At 39.7% G+C, this 18,489-nt stretch overlaps 1 protein-coding gene across 4 annotated transcripts; it reads right to left on the minus strand.

Moving 5' to 3' along the window:
• Positions 1–238: 238 nt before the first annotated feature.
• BNIP2 (BCL2 interacting protein 2) lies at positions 239–15,674 on the minus strand. 4 transcript variants are annotated; one of them, XM_035335745.1, is made up of 13 exons: positions 15,602–15,674; positions 12,079–12,216; positions 11,424–11,550; positions 10,656–10,723; positions 10,223–10,291; positions 9,510–9,674; positions 7,487–7,663; positions 6,672–6,774; positions 6,283–6,414; positions 5,651–5,737; positions 5,449–5,547; positions 4,032–4,067; positions 239–1,625 (listed from the first exon to the last, which is right to left on the minus strand). In XM_035335745.1, exons 3-13 carry the CDS (start codon positions 11,471–11,473, stop codon positions 1,577–1,579), a joined length of 1,035 nt encoding a protein of 344 aa, XP_035191636.1. In that variant the 5' UTR covers positions 11,474–11,550; positions 12,079–12,216; positions 15,602–15,674; the 3' UTR covers positions 239–1,576. The 4 variants fall into 4 exon arrangements, with proteins under 4 accessions (XP_035191636.1, XP_035191638.1, XP_035191637.1 ...); XM_035335747.1 differs by lacking the exon at positions 10,223–10,291; XM_035335746.1 differs by lacking the exon at positions 4,032–4,067.
• Positions 15,675–18,489: the final 2,815 nt, after the last annotated feature.

The raw sequence follows: 18,489 nt of genomic DNA on the forward strand, positions 1-18,489 counted from the left end.
AAACCATCACACAGAAGCTAGCATAACAAAAGTACCTAGATCTTGAGATGAAAGTCTCTGAAGTGCAGGCAGACTCCCAGAGACACAGGCAATTTGTCCTCATCTGACATGAATCTCCTCTCAGTTTATGTGTATCATTAAAGATACTACATTAAGTGGTCATTAGTAATAAATCTTGATCACAGAATTAGCTCTTGACTGATACAGATCAGTGACAGGTAGTAATCTAGTTGAACACTTTTTAATTCCTAAGAAAACTGTATAGCACTAACATTAAGAACGGATATTTTTGCTGTTAAGACAAAAATACAAGCATACTAAAAACCAAAGTGAAGAAAGATTTAATATTTGACACAGTATTAAGTTGCTCAGCTCCTGAATGGATTAATTTGGATATATCTGCCCTTCTAGGGAAATAGCTATCAGATACATTACAAACTTTTGCAGCCTAGTGCATAATTGCTACACTGATAAGCCTAAAAACTTCAGTTATGGGTCCAATACCTCTTACAGAGGATTTTAATACCATTGTGGGGTGTGGGTGGAGCAGGAACCCTTTTTATTGCCTTCTTTGTAAGTGAAGTTAGTGCTGTATCTGGTGCCAAACCAAGAGCTTTAGAAAGGGGTAGTACTTCATCTACGAGGATGACAGTTACTGTAAGACTCCCCCTACCTCTGCAAACAACTGATACTATGGCTAAGATATCTGAGCAATGCCCAAACTCTACCGAAAAGAACTAGAGTTTCTACTGGCAATAGCGGATATTCATCCAGGAATAAGGAAGACGTAGAATGAACTCATTTCATCATGGCAACTGAACCGTCCTTGATTTTCTGAAACAATCTAAACTCGCAGCTTAAATTTACAAAGGTCTGATTAATAGGTCCAGTGTCCTATTAGTTATTCAAACAGTTCAGTTTCCATTGCGGTGGAGGCTTAAACCCTTTGTCCAACAGATTCAGAGGACTCCTGATGTGTATTTTGAGAAGTAGATTAAGACAAAGCTCAAGCTCACTCTAATGAGTTAAACAGGTACTGCTTGTATAAGATGTGAACAGAAATAAGGATCTCCACACAAGACTACATTGTGACCGTTAATATTCAAACAAATTATGGTTTCTGTGACAACCAAGAAATGCACTTGACCATTTACAGCAACAGATCATGCACTTTATACAATAAAAACGTAATCTATGGCCTTGCCTACCTGCAAATGAATTCCTTCAGCAGGTACACAATATATTGCTCAAAGTCATAAAAATATATATTATCTTTCCTTTAGCATTTAGATACATAAATATTTTACTGAAGAACATGCATCATTTAGATAAACAGTTGCAAGAACATCCTCTAAACACAAGGTTCTTTGACATTTGGCAGTATAAACGGATTACATAAAGGTAACTACTAAAGTCAAGACAAAACAGTACAGCAGTGAACAGTCCATTGTGTGCTAGTCCAAAGAAGTTAAGCACTTCTTGCAACAAGTTATGTAATATATACACACACATTGTAAATGAAGAAAAAAGCATCATTCCATCTGTGTATTCTTCAGTCTTGTTTGGACTCCAAAATTTATTGCTCACTTTTCTGCTCTTGCTTTCCATTCAGCTCTTGGTCAACTCTGCTTAGTAAAGAAAGCGGTAAAGTTAAAACTATCTTAAAAACAAATTGAGTCTGTAAGCTCATATTAAGCAAAACTAATAATCTTAACAAGAAAATGCTGAAAGCTCTTACATGGAAAAAGTTTTAGTAAATAAATATTTAAATGTTAAGATTTTTATTGAATGCAGTCACAACAAGGCTTTAAAATATTTACTTACTTCCCCCTAGAAATTGATTAAAATTAAGAGGCCATTTAAATAAGGATAGCATTTGGAAAGTGCAAGTGAAATTTGACTGCACAGCAAGGAAAATAAGCAAGTTTTGTGCTCTTATTAATGAATGCAAGCAGGAATACAAGTTTACAGGTAACACAATATCATCAAGCACTTCTACTTTAATGAATTCATACACAGCAGTATTAGCACAAAATTACCTTTAATGTTATAGCAATTAAGCCAAGAAAGTAAGAACATAAGTTAAATAAAAAAAAAAATAATAAAAAACAGGTGGCTCCTTACACTGCAATACTTCTATTAAGTTCTCAGACTCTTATGGAAAAGTTCCAGGAAACTCCAGGAAAAGTTCACCATCATGCCACTAAAGCTGTTTTTTTGTTTGTTTTTTTTTTTTTGGTATCTGCCTTTGGACTGGCAAACAAAGTAGCTTTGCAGAAACCAAGGAATGGTTCACATTCCTTTGAGATGTTCTTACAATAAGGATGAAAAGTACAAGCTACAATTTTAACTATATCTTCTGGAAAAGAAGTTGTGCATGAAGATAATTTTATAATCAACAGCGGTTCCAAACTAAGAGGCTCAGGATGAATTTGTCTTCTAACAACCATGTTGTCTAATCTAGATGTTTCATCTTTAAAACTATAATGAGCCAGTTTCTCCAAAATGTTAAAAACAATGATAGTTTTATGCCAAACCTATAAAAAGGAGCAGCAAATACTCTCAAATTTTCCACAGTTTTAAGAACTGTACCTAGTACATACAGATCCAACAAATCTGGAGCAGTGTTGTCAATGTTGTACTGTGTTTACCTCCACAGTATGAAGCTGCAACTCACCCGTCCTCATTGCAGTATCTTAAGAAAAAGATTTTGATGTGACTTGTAAGACTAATTATAGGAAGTGTATGAATCTGTAAGCTAATATGAACAGGCTATGCATAGACCTTATAGCTGACAAATCCACAGAGGACATCATACTCTAGCTTCCAAAGAGACTCAAACATATATAGCTGAAGAATCTCTACTGCCATCCTCAACAAGTTTAGTAACTGTTCTTCAACACATTTCCCTTTCCCTAGGGTTGCTTTCAACCTGATTAATGACTCACAACCAATTAGTGCCTGTGATCTTGCCTCTACAAGTAAGTTTTTACTTTGGAAGTGGCAATATTGATAGTGTATTTAAAAATTTCCAGTATAACAAACACTTCTACACATTACTGTTTGAATGTTTCAGTTTTACAGCCTGAATACAATGGGCCTTGTGATACAATTGGGCCAAATAACACACACTAGAGAAAAAAGCAAAACTCTTGTTCAATATGTACTGAAAGGGTTTCTTATGTATCAAAGTCTTAGAACTTAAAATTACAACACTGTGAGATTATCACTTAATTGGAGTAATTCCTAGCTCAGTAGCTTTAGGTGCTAGCTTTAAATTCCTTTTGTTTTTAATCTCAGTGTTCCTGTGTTTATTATCCAATTTTGACAATAAGCCTCCCTCAACAGTCATGCACATACACAGCAAGAGTTGTCAAAAAAAAAAAAAAGGTAAAGTTAATAGCAAAACCTTTCAGTACATTTGTTAGTTACACATTGAAAAAAGTAACAGCAATTCAAAAAAAAATATCACAGCTGCTAGGATAACTTGAATGGTTAGCAGGAGACTGAAAGTTAAAATCAAAACCCAGTGTTTATTAGCAAGGAATGTAGGCACTGCAAATACAAACAGCACTAAAAATATTAAATTGCATCTCTGCAAGTTAATAACTAAAGTGAACGTCAAACAAAGATACAGCATTAGAACTTGCTCTGTAGTTGCATCTCTGCTGACAAGTTTAACTCTAGCTTAGCACCTGAAAACAGCTCTTCAGACATCACTTGTTAGAAAAAGCAAAATTATTAAATCACTTTGTACAGAAGCATGCTTTTGCCTCTTGAAGATGTGGTTGAAAATCCACAGTCACTTAAACCAGGAATCTCAATTAATACTAGAGACTATCTACAAATATACTTAAAACATTCAGGGTGAGGTCTCAGATGTTATGTTACTTCCATGCATAAAAATTAGGTCACTAGTGCATGTTTATATTTACAAATGCTTATTCCTTTACACAAGCCAATTAACTTGGAGTTAGTTGCAGTGCAAGTGATCTTATCTAGATGCAACCCTAATCAAAACACAAATATACCTTTTTTGTTTCTTTCTAAACTTTTCTTCTTCATACCTTGGTGAGGAAAAGTTTGATTTCAGTAAATACAAGATATGAAGACCAAATTCAACAGAAGCTGTAAACTAGCATTAGTATCAATATAGTTTGTGGAAACATACCAAGTTTTGAAGTAAAAGAACATTTTGCACCTCCAACATCTTTAACTTGAGACTTAATTACTATGACATAACATATTAACCCAACACAACTTCTTACACAGTATTCACCCATCACTAGAATTGAAAGCCTGTATTCCTAACAGTTTAAAGCCTGACATTCACCAGAGAAATCTAAGAATTAACTCCTGTAAAGGCTGAACTTGGTCTGACTTGAGACTTAATAGTTCCTTAGTACAGAAAATAGTCTTGCAAGACTTGGAATGACAGCCTAAATTTCTGTAACTCATCCTTAAAAATCCCATACAACATTCTAAAAGTAGCACTAGCCTTGTCACATCTTTCTTCCCCAACAAAAAAAACCTGCATCTGCTCTATGGGATACAAATATTTTACAACCGAAAACAAGCTGATGGTTTACTGCAGTAAGCAGCAGTATTTTTTTCCCCCCAACATCTATGTGCCACTCTGTCTACAGTGATACTATACCATCTTTCCTTATAGAGTTCCCAGTTGCCATCACATTTAGGATCCCTTACTCTGATACATACTCTATAGGTTGCATGTTACAGCTTCCAGTAATTTGATAGAATTGTTAGTATTGCTATCTAGCTCTTTCAAGATCTAAGTTTGACAATTTCTCTTTATTACTGCATCCACAAATTTGGTTGATGTGTCATCATCATACCTGATATCAGAGTTGTGCTGACATTAAAATGGATACTATATGGCAAAGATCAGGATAGAAGGAAGAGTAGTAGGAAAAGAGAAGACCAAGGACATTGATGCTGCCTTCCCCTCCCTGCCAAAGTAGTTTTAGACGTACTGTGGGTAGGGATTCAGCATTTTTCCACCACAGCTCTTCATTTAAATTAAATCCCAACCCAAGTGATATTTCACTCCTTAAGCTGATCTGCATTTTATCATCAACACTGAAGATACCATAAATAACATCATTAACATACAGAACTTCTCACTCAAGACCACTTAGCATATAATAGGTAGAACAACTGCAGTGAGATCTTGTCTCCAGAAGACTAACTCACGCACCATAATTTGGTAATCATATAGGACACTGTATACGAAAATCCCTATACGTTAGCATTCTAATTGCTATTACGTATTAAAACTGTAGCTCATCAATTGCTTCTAGAGATAGCAATGGTTTAAGTTAAATTTTATTAACTACAAAGTATTATGTTCACACCAACCACTGAATATATTATATACCAGTTCCGAAACAGGGTCAACATAGAACATGTTTGAATAATAAAACGTACTGTTTTATGCATTCTGGGATGCCAACGTATTCCATGGGGATGAGTTCAGCTAGCTCTGCCAGGGTAAAGACATACCTAATTTTTTGGCTGAATTTTGAGCTGTGGAAGAACAAACGTAGGGTACAGTTACAACTTAAAGTGTTCACTAAGTATCTGACAGTTTGACATTTAAGCTTTTAAGAAATAGCTTCCATAATATTACCTAATAAAGGGTTTTGTGATGGCCAGAAGTGTTCTGATGAACCAAGAAGGATGAACTATGATTAATGATTTCAGATTTTTCCTTAACCTGAAGGATTCAAACATTAGCCATAATTATTAAAGCAATAAAGGTAGCATGATGAGGTTCTTGTTTTTAAACAAAGGGTGTTTTTGCAGTTAAAACTGCGTCCATAAATCTAGCATTGACTTTCCATTATTAGAAATTACTGTCCACCAGAAGAAAATATCAGAAAAATGCACAGCTGAAATCAGAAAGGTAATATCAGTTTGAAAACAATGAATAACATTATAAAGAAGTTTCTTGGTATCCTTTTACACATCCATAATGAAGTGATTAAGGAACCCACCTTATCTACTATACTAATCTATGAATGTTCAATGAAATTGTAGATAGTAACAGTATTCACCATTCTAACACTACTACTTTCACTAAAGAAACATGCCTGCACCATTATTCCACACTAATCTGGAAGAGCTTTTTGATACACTAAACAATTTGCTTAACAATTACTCTTAACCAGCAAGTACCAGAGACCACATTAAACAGCATTTTTTCCTAAACATATATCACTAAACATGAATACTGTGACAAAACATTCCACAACTTCTTACCTCCTGTCAATTTGCTGGTAACATTTCCTAAGCCAGCCTAAGCTTGGCATTTTTCTCCGTGTCGTTGCACCGTTCAGATAAACTATCATATAGTTCTCTGCTACTAGTAGCTCTAAAGTGCCGATTACATACCTGCAAATGCAAGGAAAGGAAACCTTCAAATGAAGATTTTTGCATTTTAAAGTAGTTTCTAATACTGCTCAAGAATTAAAAAAATAGAGTTGTCAGCATTGAGCAACATTTTTTTCCTTCCTCAGGAAGCAGACAGTTGCTTCACTATTTGTTACCTTCCCCTCATCTGAAACAAAAAGCTTCAAAGATAACAGAACTTAAAAATACCCAGTTTTACAATGTGAGAGTAAGATCCTCTTCAGAGGCAGATGACTTACTTAAATAGATTGTCCATTAGGTATCTGTAGTTAGGCTGGCTGCTTTCAGGCATAAAGCAAACAGCAAACACAACAATGGCATTTAAGCCATCACCATAATAACCTACAAAGAAAAAAGCAGCAGTAGTGACTAAGGTGACTATACCTCGACCACATTTACTCAAAGAAAAGTCAAAAACACACAGTAAGCTTTTTCATTATTTATCTTAAAGAGCTTTACAAACACCCATTCTATATAGACACATTATATATATAAAGCACCTATCACTATAATGATAAACATCCTTTGGAATTACTTCGATGGCATGGGTAAAAACAGGATCAATCCTTTTAGTACATCACAGCACTTTTGTTTCCAACCAGTTTTTATAGAGGGCACAGGATGTTGCTTATAATTACACAAAACCTCAAGGTGTTTTTTTTCAGGTTCATCTACTTTTACTCAACATGTTTAATAACGTTTCAGATAGCCAACTTTTCTTCCTACCTAAACTGCATAGGCTGTCTGAAGAATCAGTAAATTGATTTTTGCCTTAGTAGACCTAAAGATAATGCTTTCAACGGTCTTAAAAACAAAACACTATAATGAACAGCTAGCCTGTTGTTATGTATGCTTGTGTTAGTAGCCTCATCTGAACATGGGTACATTTTGGAACCTTAGTTTAATATGGAAGAAAAATACATCAAAACAACCATATGACTTAATACTTTAAGTGAATAACCACGAGTCTTTACACTCAAAGTTCTTCCCATGCCACTGCAAATCAGCCGAAAGTAGTAGTTTCAACAGTTCTCAACATAACACTAATCCTTACCACCATGACTGATAACTTTTTTGTATGGTTCAATTGCCTTCATGTCCACTCTGTGGTCCTGTTCTCCAATCCTAAACATACGCCAGCGTCTACCATCATCTTTCTCCTCTGCTGCTGTGTATTCAGTAAGCGATCCTTTTCTAATTACATCAGTAGTTTTTGGTTTTGGAAGATCATCTGCCAAAGTTAAAACGTGTTCAAAATCCATTATGAATACCACATACAGTGGCAGTCAATAACAACACAGGTTAACCACTTTGCTATCTGATCTGAGTCAACTGATGTGTTTGGCTGAAAAATAATAGTTCCTTCAGTCATTACAAAATAGGATCTCACTGATACCAAATTTAATCAAAATACTGTTCTGTTATCCATAAACAGCATTTTTTTCTTTAAAGTTGAATGACAAGCTTCTGGTCACATGGGAAGCCTGCTTAATTGTCAGCTTTCAGAAGACTGACCTTAATGAATTACACCACAATAGACAAAGTGGTTAACTCGGTGATAATTACACAGGTTACTAGATCACAGATTTACGTAAAAGCGTAATTTAAGACATTGACACTATCTTGCAAGCAGACATGCAGGCAGATCTATTAGAAATTAAATCTAATTCATATGTGTGCAATCAATATATGAAATTTATGCTGACAGCAATCTGTGAAAAGAATTTGCTCCAATTAACTTATGATTCTTGACTTTGTTGCATAGACCTTACCCAAAGCGAGAAAAACCTACTGCAAGTTAGTTGTCTGTTCCCAAGACAAAGCTGTTAACTGAAACTATCCTTCCAGGAAAATGAGGGCAGCAGCATTAAAGGAAGAAAAGACAGAAACCCTTTTCAGCCACTTTTAACAACAAAACACAATTATCTGGAACATTTTCTTAGCAGCATTGCAAAGTTAATCCTAAGTACCAACTCTTCTAATGCACTAACTCTCCTAAGGTACTAAAATTAAAATTCTTTCATACAGGTAAACTCAGTCCGTTATGAGAACTCCTGCAACATCTTAGTTCTTTAAAGTACGCATTTTTAGTAATATTCTTCCTCTCTTTATAAGCTACCTTGGAATGAAGAACATTTTTCATTCTTAACAATACACAGCTTCCTGTTTACTCAGGAATTTGTTGTATTCACAGCATAAAATAATTGATGTTACGTGTTTACATATCATTTTAGAGACACTAAGCCATAATGTTTATGGAAGTTAGACTCCAACTGTTTGACTAAAGCAGTAGTTCTTAGCTTACATAAAAGGGCCCAAAACATAGTTAAACTGCAGGTTTTTAACTTGTGCTTCAACTCCTAACCAAGACTGTTACCTCAAGTAAAATTTGACTCACCAGGTTTTGCCTGTAAAGGCCAGATGAAGGATCTACTCATTCCTTAGAATTAAGACCATTCACTTAACACCTCTGGCGTGCCTACAGCTAAAGTAACTTCAGAGTCATTTCAAAATTCCCTGACACAAAATAATTTTCTACCATTTCCAGTCAATACAGAAAGCATGCAAACTCTAAAGGCTTCTGACCTTCCCACATTTTTATTACAGTAAAATGAGATTAGAGGCGTTAGTCATTTTTAAAAACGGACCTCTTTAAATACAAAGGCTTGCAATTGACAAATTTTGGATTAGCTTATCTGTAATCTGTATCCCTCTACGTCATTTACCTCCATTTAAAATAGATCTACAATATACATAAAATGTATATATTTTGTCACAGTTTGGTTCTTAAAAAGATATTACAATAGAGCAGGATTCTCCATAACTGAGTTTAAAAAGTGTTCAGCGATATTCATGTAAATTTATTTGGAGTTATGGTTATTATGTTTGTTGTTTACTAGTCATGTTCTGATTTGCTCTTGAAAAATTCTTTGTCCCCAATTCAAATCTAATCACTCCCATTACCATTACAAGAGTAAAAACTGAGACAGTTATTTACCATCTGAAGAACTGCAGACCTGCACATAAAAAAAGGATAAATACTTTATGGCATTAGATAAAAGCAACAGAACACTTACCTTCCCATTCAAACTCATTGCTATTCTCTGAAGGAGTATCTAAGTCATCCAAATCAATCTCTCCACTCTCATCCAAGTCAGACAAAACAGATTCCTCACTGCGATCTAAAGTTAAACTGATATCTGGTGCCATTAGTTTCTTCCTCACTTTGATTCCATTAACTTCTGCATTTGAAAAAAGCAAATTAATTATTTTCAAAGCCAAGCAAGTTAAGACAAGCAAATTAACAAGACAGAACAGCACAGCGCTTCCCCGGAGTGCACAATAAATTAATGCCCACCACATCAAAAATACATATTTAGAATAGGGATTAAAATAAACAAAGGGTGAAAAACAAAACTTCAGAGACTTAAGTTCAAGTTCTTAACACCTTAAGTTTAACCAACTGCATACACACCACAATCACAGAGGAAGATCACCATACTACCAGCAGAAGAAAAATCTGAAGTGCTGCCACCACTTAAGTGACTGTTACCTATGACAGCTGTATCAAAGCTGCACCAAAGCTGCTCTAAACATTATCTCAAGTGCTGCAGACAGTGCAACAGGTATTTTAGGTATTGGTAACATCAGAACCATCTTTGAAATAAGTAATATACAATGTGCAAAGAGAAAAAAAGTTAGGCCAACAGACAACACTAAGGCCAGAAGATGAAATTAAAATGTTAGGTAAATAACACACAGAATGCTTTTAGACAAGGCAAATACTTGCTTGATTTAGACAGCAGTTGAAAGCAGGAAACAAAATAAACAGCCTGATCCAGCACTGGAAATGCCAAAGCTAAAGCAGACAGACAGGATCCAAAAAAATTAAGAACATTAGAAGAGCATTAGGATTATTCCCTCTCTGACTTTTTGGACTGCCAACATTAAAAGATCACAAAGGCCTGAAATTTGGATCAAGACTAAGGTAGGCCCTATCTGATGAAAAGTAGCTAAATAATGAACAAAGATTTTAACAGCAGTAACAAACTGAGTGCAATAATTCATTTTTGTCCAATATTACCTGGATAGCTCCGTTCACAGATAAACATGTCATTTAGAATGCTGTTCCCTCAAGTCTCACTCCAGAAAAAAAAAATGGAGCTTCCAAACAGCCATTTATATAGGAAGACATGAGCTTTACTGCAGTGAAGTATTCTTACCAGCTTCACCTTCTGTTCCAGCTGCAGCCAACACATCTGAGTCAACAGGATCATCCTCTGGCAGGGGCCTAGTACACAAAATAAAGTTTTTTAATACTTTCTACTTCTCTACTTCTTTTTTATAATCAGCTAAACACCAAAAACCTAGGCCCATACCCTACTAAAAACCTACTGTGGGATAGCATTGAATTAAAATATACTTACTGGCAGCAAGCTAAGGACCAAAGCAGCAGAAACCTCTTTTATATCATTCAAATTACCAACTGCTCACATGAGCAGTGTCAAAATACTGATTGCTCCTGGTGTCATCTTTAAGATAACTTGCTGTATTCTTGCTTGAGAAATTCTGTCATTAAATACATCACAGAAGTAGTACTCATAGGATGTCTTGGGAGTCAGATTTTTTGGTTTCTTTTTAGATGTAAGCATCACTAGTACTCTTAAAAGTTGGAATTCTGCTCAGAAGCATTGCTTGGTGAAATATTCAGGGTGACAATAAGCAAACAACATTTGCAAAAAGCTACTATGTGAAAATAAAAACAACGTCAAACTTGCATTTTCACTTCAGTAATGCTGGAAAGTTCAGCAGTGGTTTTCTTGTACTAAAAATTAACATAAAGCCCTTGCCAGACAACAAAATGCCACAAAACACTCACAAGACCACTAAGTTAGTGGCAAACACCGCAAGACTGAGTATTAATTTATCGGTAAGATAGAAACAGCTTATTTTGGATGTTACACATTTGATTTAAACTTAAATTAAAAAACCTTGGAAAATCTTCATCTTGCCATTCTTCCTTAAACTCAACACCTTCCATTCTCCTTCTTGAATTACTGATAGGTAGTCCTGATCAGCCAGAACCTCTTGTCTTCAGGAGAGTGGGCTAAAGAGCACCTACAGGAACGTTAACACAGTTCAGTCCTATTGCAACTCCGGTATTTACAACACATTTTCATTTAATCACCAAGCTGAGGTATTATGTGAAAGAAACCACAAGGGAACATTTTACAGTTTGCCTTTTTTAAATAAAAAAGTGCATATGGACTAATATCGTCATAATAATTCAGGTTGGAAGGGTTTTCTTAAGGTCATCTAATCCATCATCCTGCTCAAGCAGAATCAACCTTTAAGTTACAACCAGCCCCTGAGCAATCTCATCTTTCATTTGGAATTACACCAGTTCACTTCGAACTGTGAGAAACCTGACAACTCTAGATTCTATAGGAGACATTGAATCAATATGTATTTTAAGAAAAAAAACAGATGGTCAGATCTAAAATACATTTTAAAAAAAAAAAAGAAAAAGAACTTAATTGTATTTTAGATCTGTATTTTAGATTTTTTTTTTTTTAAAAAAAAAGAACAAAAGACTTGAAAGATAGACACATTCTGAAATAGTGTTTTGTTTATAAGAGAACTCACCCTGGGATGTGCAAGTCAAGCTGCGTTTTTTCAGGCTCACCCATCACCAGCAACAAGGAAACCCCAATAATGGAACAAAATAAACCATTCTGCTGACACACAAGTCCAATACAGTTGAAAATCTTGGCTGTCTTGGCTCTAAAGATTGACAGGAACAGGTAAACTTATCAATGATAAGAAAATAAGAAAAATGGTAAGAAAAGCACTAACAAAAACAAGAAACCAAATACTATTTTTAAATGCAAAGATGCAATCAACACAGGACACCAGTTAAGTACAAAGCTGGCATACAATCACTCTGTGAATTAAGCTAGAAAAAGCTTATTTTTCACACAGGTAAAAAGAAATAAGCTGAACCTACTGTTCTGTAGAACTGTTTATTATGCAAAATTTTTCTTCTCCTGACCTGATTACAACCACAGACTCAGTGTAAGGCCTGCAATGCTTAACACAAGCTGCTTAATAAAATTTTAGAAGACTTTTTTTTTTTAAATTACATTACCAGAGACAAATAAAACACTAATGCCAAAAATTCGTCTTATTTTACTGAAGCTTCCTTCCTTCCCACACCCAGGAAACCAGAATACAACATCTAGAAGGTTGTAGCCCAGTTCTCCTTATGCAGAAGCCTTTTGTTGTTGGAGTTGCTCAGCCCCTGCGCAGCCCAGCTGCTGGCAGGATGTACCTTCACACACACTCTCGAAGAAGTTGTTCTCAGTAATTGTACTCCCAGCTCTTCCTCTTTTTATTTGTCCTTTTTGAATAATACGCTTTTGGGAAGACTTTCCTGCTGCCTGATTCATGCCACTTTCCTCACAAAATGTGTCCTCTTTCATTAAGATGTCAACATTCTCTGAATAATTTCTCCCGAGTACCAACCTGCTGAGTGTTTGCAAAAAATGAAGTTTAAGTATTTGCTTGGAGATAAAAACCTGTTTTGATCAGTAGGAACACCGAATTGGTAAGTAGCTCTTCATATATTTGTTTTGGGACACTGAGATAAAGCACGAGAATACACAAGATATCCCATGCGGTCAAGTTAAGAGAATGCAGTGGTTACAATCAGCTTGGAATAGACCATCTGAGGCTAACACAGTTCACTGAAAAGAGACTCTACGCCTAAAATAAAGTCTCAACTAATTACTTCACTCTTAAATGGCAGATGGAAAACTGACAGAAAAAAGAAACCAACCCTGTCACTGTGCTGGTGGCTCTAAGATGCTACTTCGGGGCTTGCCTGGGCTGCATTCCGACTATACAGTTCCCCCAGGAGTTTAAAAAGAGTTTTTCCCTAAGACCCGAAGTTGCATCACTACGCTTTTGATTCACACTGAACACCAAGTAATACCCACTCATTTCAGATGTACCACGTTTCAGTGTGGAAACAATTCCTACATGCATCTATTTCGTTACATTGAGATAAGCTTCATACACTAAGACAGGCACAAGGTTTAGAATTTACTTAGACTACCATCAAATTTTAATATACTTTTAGAAAACGCTTCCCATGTGACGAGAAGCTGCTAATGAGAATTCTTTAGAGGTAGATTTAAAGCAATCATCCACTGAATACTGCATAGCGTAACTGCAAACAGCTTAGAGCCGAGTTCCAAGCCCTACATCAGAAAAGCAGGAGTTCAGGCTATTTCAATTCCGTGTCCTACTTAACAGGCAGACTAAGTAGCTGGTTTGGAAGTTTTGGCTTAAAAACTCAACCACAAAGGCACTTGTCAACTGGAAGAATGAGAAATTAAGGAGGAAAGGTAGCCTTCAGTTTCAGGAAAGTTAGAGAAGTGCTGACTTTCTCGTTGAATTACTTTTTAACATAATACCGATGCTTACAAAGCAGCAAAGTTCTATTTCTGCTCATACAAAGTAAAGCAGAGTTTAAAACAGTATTCCTGTAGCTGCTGTGGTAATACTGACTTCTCATTTTTAATCTAAAGGTTAAATTTGAGAAGTGCAATGATAATAATGCAAGTGTCCATTAGTCACGTAGAAGAAAATGAGTTAATTTCTGCCTGGTCCTAGAACCCTTCACAGCTAATTCAGTGCTGTGGTTCCTCAACAGCAAGCCTGTCATTTAACTCTCCATTGCTCACTACTCTCCACTTAACTCATAGAAATGAAAGAAATCGGAAGATTGGGAGATATCTGAAGGCTGGAAACTTCAACAAAGAACATCTGGATGCAGGACTGCCATGCAGCTCTGCTCCCTTCCTGGGGCCACTGGACCTTGGTGATCACCAACACCTTTTATACTTGCAAGCACCTCACCAGATAAGCTACAGGGTTACACACGGGACCACAACATCCAACAGGACCACAAGGGAACGCAACACTGAAGTCATTTTCTCCTCTGCTAGAGCTAACAGAATTACTTCCATTTCCAGACTACCAGACTAAACCTATGTAACTTTCCGCTGAGGCGTATCACTGCTCGCACCGGAAGCCAAGCTTTCTCATCTTTTTTCCTGGAACAGGAGTTAGCTCCCAGAGCTGTCGCTAACCCCGAGGTGGCTCAGCTAGGGTAGGTGTAAATACCAGGTGTAACGGTGGTGAGAAGACTATTGAACTGCAAACCCCATCAGACAGCGGCAGGTTAACAGGCACTCTGATCAGTCCCTGGTACTTAAGAGTAAGAAAGATAACAGAACGCAGATTCGTTTTTGGTTAAGACCTTCTGCAAGATTTTTTGTTTGTTTGTTTTAAAAAAAAGTTTTCACCTTTGAATTCCCAGGAAAATACACAAATAGGGGATAAGCATTAATATAGTCACACCTACTTATCCAACACAGACCCATATCCAGTCCTTGGTTAGTACAGTGGCATTGGAAGTAGGATTAATACAAAATTTACTCTGCAAGACAACTACGGTGATACACGTAACATATTTCTGCACGCAGTCACACTGTGCACAACCCTGTAATTTCCACGTATTTCCATAATCCCACTGGCTTTCAGAACGCAGCCATGCTCACCACAAACCTAAGCCCCATTTCCCAGATGCAAAGACAGACATCCAAGCCTTGTAACTCGCAAGCTTGCATAACAAGGGGATGCAAAGACCTTCACCGACAGCAGGCCAGCAGTTCATCTGCATTTACTCCCTGCCGCCAGCACCACCCGAGGGCCCAGCAATGAGTCAACTGAGCAGGGAAGTTTCAGGCTCCCGCCGCCAGCACCCAGCACAGCACGGGGCTGCGTTTCGGGAGGCACCGCGGCGCCTTTCCGGGCGAGCAGGGCTCCGCCGGGCACCCCGGCCGCACAGGCCCCGCAGGGAGGCAGCGCGGCGCCCGGCCGCCCAGCGCCGCCCGGGGCGTTACGCGACCCCACGGAGCCAGGGGCCGGCACCGGGCGGCTCCGGGGAGCCGCGCCCACAGCTGCGGCTGCCCTCGAGCCCTACCCAACGGCGGGGAAGGGAAAACCCCGGCCCCCCCAGGCACGGCTCAGCCGGCGGTGCCCGGCCCGGCCCGGCCCCGGCCCCGGCCCCAACTCCCGTCCCCCCACTCTGCGGCCGCACCTGGTGGGCTGCGCCGGGCTGGGCCAGGCCGGGCCGGGGCCGCCGCGCTGAGGTCCCGCTGCGCTGCGCGCCGCCCCGCGCGGCCCCGGAAGCGCCCCCCGCGCCCGGCTCACGTGACCACTGCCGCACACGCGTACAGGACAAGCCCGCCCTCCGCCACTTGGCGCCTGCGCGCCCGGGAGGCGGGGCGGGGCGGCGCGGCGCGGGGCCAGACCTTCGGCGGCGCGCGGGAGGGGGCGGGGCCGGGAGGGAGGGAGGGAAAAAAAAAGCGCCGCCCCCCCCCCCCCCCCCGCCTGGGGGGGGAATGGGGGCGCTGTGAGAGGGGGGAGGGGGCGGGGCCGGGCGGCCGGGCGCTGGGTGCGCGCGAGGCGGGCTGAGGCGGGCGGCGCTTGGCGGCGCGCGGGGTTCCTGTGAGGGCCCCTGTGCGGGCGGCGGCCCCGCCGCGGTGTGCCCCTTCCCTCCGGTGCCCGGGGCCGCCCCCTGCCGGCGGCGGGCCGAGGTAACTCGTGGCGCCGCCGCCTGCCCGGCCCCGGAGCCACCTGGGCCGCAAGGCGGGGAGCGGAACGGCACCGAGCGCAGGAGCGAGCCGCGCGTGCCGCCGTGGCTCCCCCAGGCGCGGGGCTGCCGAGCAAGCCCTGGCAGGCCGCACCGCACGGCCGGCTGCTGGAGCGCGGCCGCGGTGCCAGCTCCCGGCCGTGGCGAGCCTGCGGCCCGTGGGGCTCCGTGAGCAACAGCACGGGGAGCTAGGCGAAACGCGTCCTCGTGGTCCTCATGCCCCTACCAACGGTAGCGGCAGGGAGCTTTTGTCGGTGTCACCAGAAGGTGGAGATCGAGGTGACGGAAGGAAGGTTTTTTCCTCAGAACGCAGTCTGAAAAACAGGAGGTTTCGCCCCACCAGCGAGCGCGTTGCGGGACACGTCCGCACGAAAGCAGAACGCCTGTACCAAGCAGACCTCAGGAGGCCTAGGGTGACATTCGCTAGTTGTAATCAGGACGCACGCTAGTTGATTTCTGCAGCTGTACGGTTGCAGGAGCATGAATACACACATCTCTAGCAGCTACGCAGTCGTTCAGCTTCACACTCCGCTGGCAGCCTGCCACTACCACCGCCACAGCCAGGGCTGCAGTGGTGGTCCCTCACAGCCAGCGCCTGGCCCAAGGGGGAAAAGCAACAATAGCGACAGCGTTGGTGTTATTGTGGGGTGCAGAAGGAACTTCGAATAAATGCGACCTGGAGGAGAGTAAAAATGCGATATATGGGTGCATGCAAAAAATGAAAAAAAGATGAGAAAGGAAAACATTTCTAAAGAACAGAAAGCAGAGGACCCTCCCTCCCCCCGGAAAGATAAAATCTAAGGATAACAGGAAATAAAGCAATTAAGGTAAATTGGTTAGAATATTTTTAAGGAATTAGTATAATTCACAGCAAACAGCCAGAGGCATGCAGGCATTATTGTAACATAAACATCAGCTAATAGTTACGCATATAAAGCAAGAGCTAGCTTAAATATAGAGTATGTAACTAGGGGTATGAGAAATAGAGTAAAACAGTAATGGGAAACAGCAGAAGGTAAACAACATTTTATTTTTCCACCTCTGTTATGTCCCTTTTTTGCGTTGGAAGTAACAGCCACAGAAGATGACAAAGCAGCATTATTCAGTGCTTAAGGATGTTACGGATGTTACGTCTTTCTGTCTGTTCCTGGCTGCAAACTTATTATTACTTCGGAATATCCCATGGCCATAGCATCTCAGTTTTTACTAGCACAGATCTGATTACAGGAATTTCATGAACAGTTTGTATTTAAGACTGAATAGCCAGAGATCTCAGTCTGCTGAGTCGGACTGTTCGTGAACTGTTGGAATGATTCCAGCCTGAGCTGGGTTTAACTGAGCTCTGAAGAGCAAGGGTACCTGTGACAATCTTCCTTGTCCTTCATCAGACCAGTAATTTATAAAGGGCCCCTATTACTTATTAAGTCAAAAGGTTTAAAGTCTTCCAGCAAATGAAAGTTTTAAGAAAAGTAGGTTTCGTGCTAGATCTATGCGTGCTTTTCTAAATGTGATGCAATTGCTGATAAACTTAAACCTGTCTTCAAAATGCAGAGGGTGATTGCCTGCAGGACAACTCCAAACTCGTGTCTGGTGATCAGCAGAGTTGTGCAATTTCTCATTTCTTACACGGGGTGGCACAGTATAGCTGGAAATCTGGCGGGTGTTCAGGCATAACCTAGAAAACAAGCAAACAAGGGGTCAGAGACAACTACTAGGGGATGTTGAATAATTCTATTTTTAAACATCAGACAATTGCAAATATAAGCATATTCTTACGTGAAAGCTTTACCAAAGAGAACAGGCTTCTGAGAATAATGCTCTGTCACATGAATTTTGTCCTGTACATGGGAAAAATCAGCTGTTACGCAGCTTTGGGTCTCAAATAGTTCACAATTAATCTTTAAATAGAAAATAGCCATCAAAAGCTACAAAATACAAAAATCTTCACGTTTTCCTGGTCTTTTCCTATTTTATTTCTTTTTGAAAAATATTTAGTAATATTAAACAAACAGGTTAAAAATGCCCCCTTTCAGGTAGTTCAAGCAACAGCTCAGAAATGGTGGAATTCAGAAACATACATTTGAAAATCCTTCTCGTGTGGATCTGGACACACAGACTGCATTTGTATATAATTCCTCCTGGCTGTTTCACCTGTAGAGAAAGTATGAAAACATTTCTTTTTAAACTTTTTTCTTGACCTTTTTTGATAATAAGGGCTTTGAGCTGCAGTTCACCTCTGCTTCTGTAGTCTATGCACATAATTTGGCTCCTGTCTTAGTCACCTGTGATACACCATGACAAGAGCAATGTATTATATAGTAATAACTTTCAGA

The sequence above is a fragment of the Oxyura jamaicensis genome, chromosome 10, assembly GCF_011077185.1.
Source record: "Oxyura jamaicensis isolate SHBP4307 breed ruddy duck chromosome 10, BPBGC_Ojam_1.0, whole genome shotgun sequence".
NCBI classification, from domain to species: Eukaryota; Metazoa; Chordata; class Aves; order Anseriformes; family Anatidae; genus Oxyura; species Oxyura jamaicensis.

Excerpts from the sequence above, each read along its gene's own strand:
- BNIP2 (XM_035335745.1), bottom strand. The coding sequence starts at position 11,473 with ATGGAAGGTGTTGAGTTTAAGGAAGAATGGCAAGATGAAGATTTTCCA. Across the intron at positions 5,548-5,650 it reads ATCACAAAACCCTTTATTAG|CTCAAAATTCAGCCAAAAAA; the intron begins GTAATATTATGG and ends GTTCTTCCACAG. Across the intron at positions 1,626-4,031 it reads TTTAGAAAGAAACAAAAAAG|AGTTGACCAAGAGCTGAATG; the intron begins GTATATTTGTGT and ends TTTACTAAGCAG.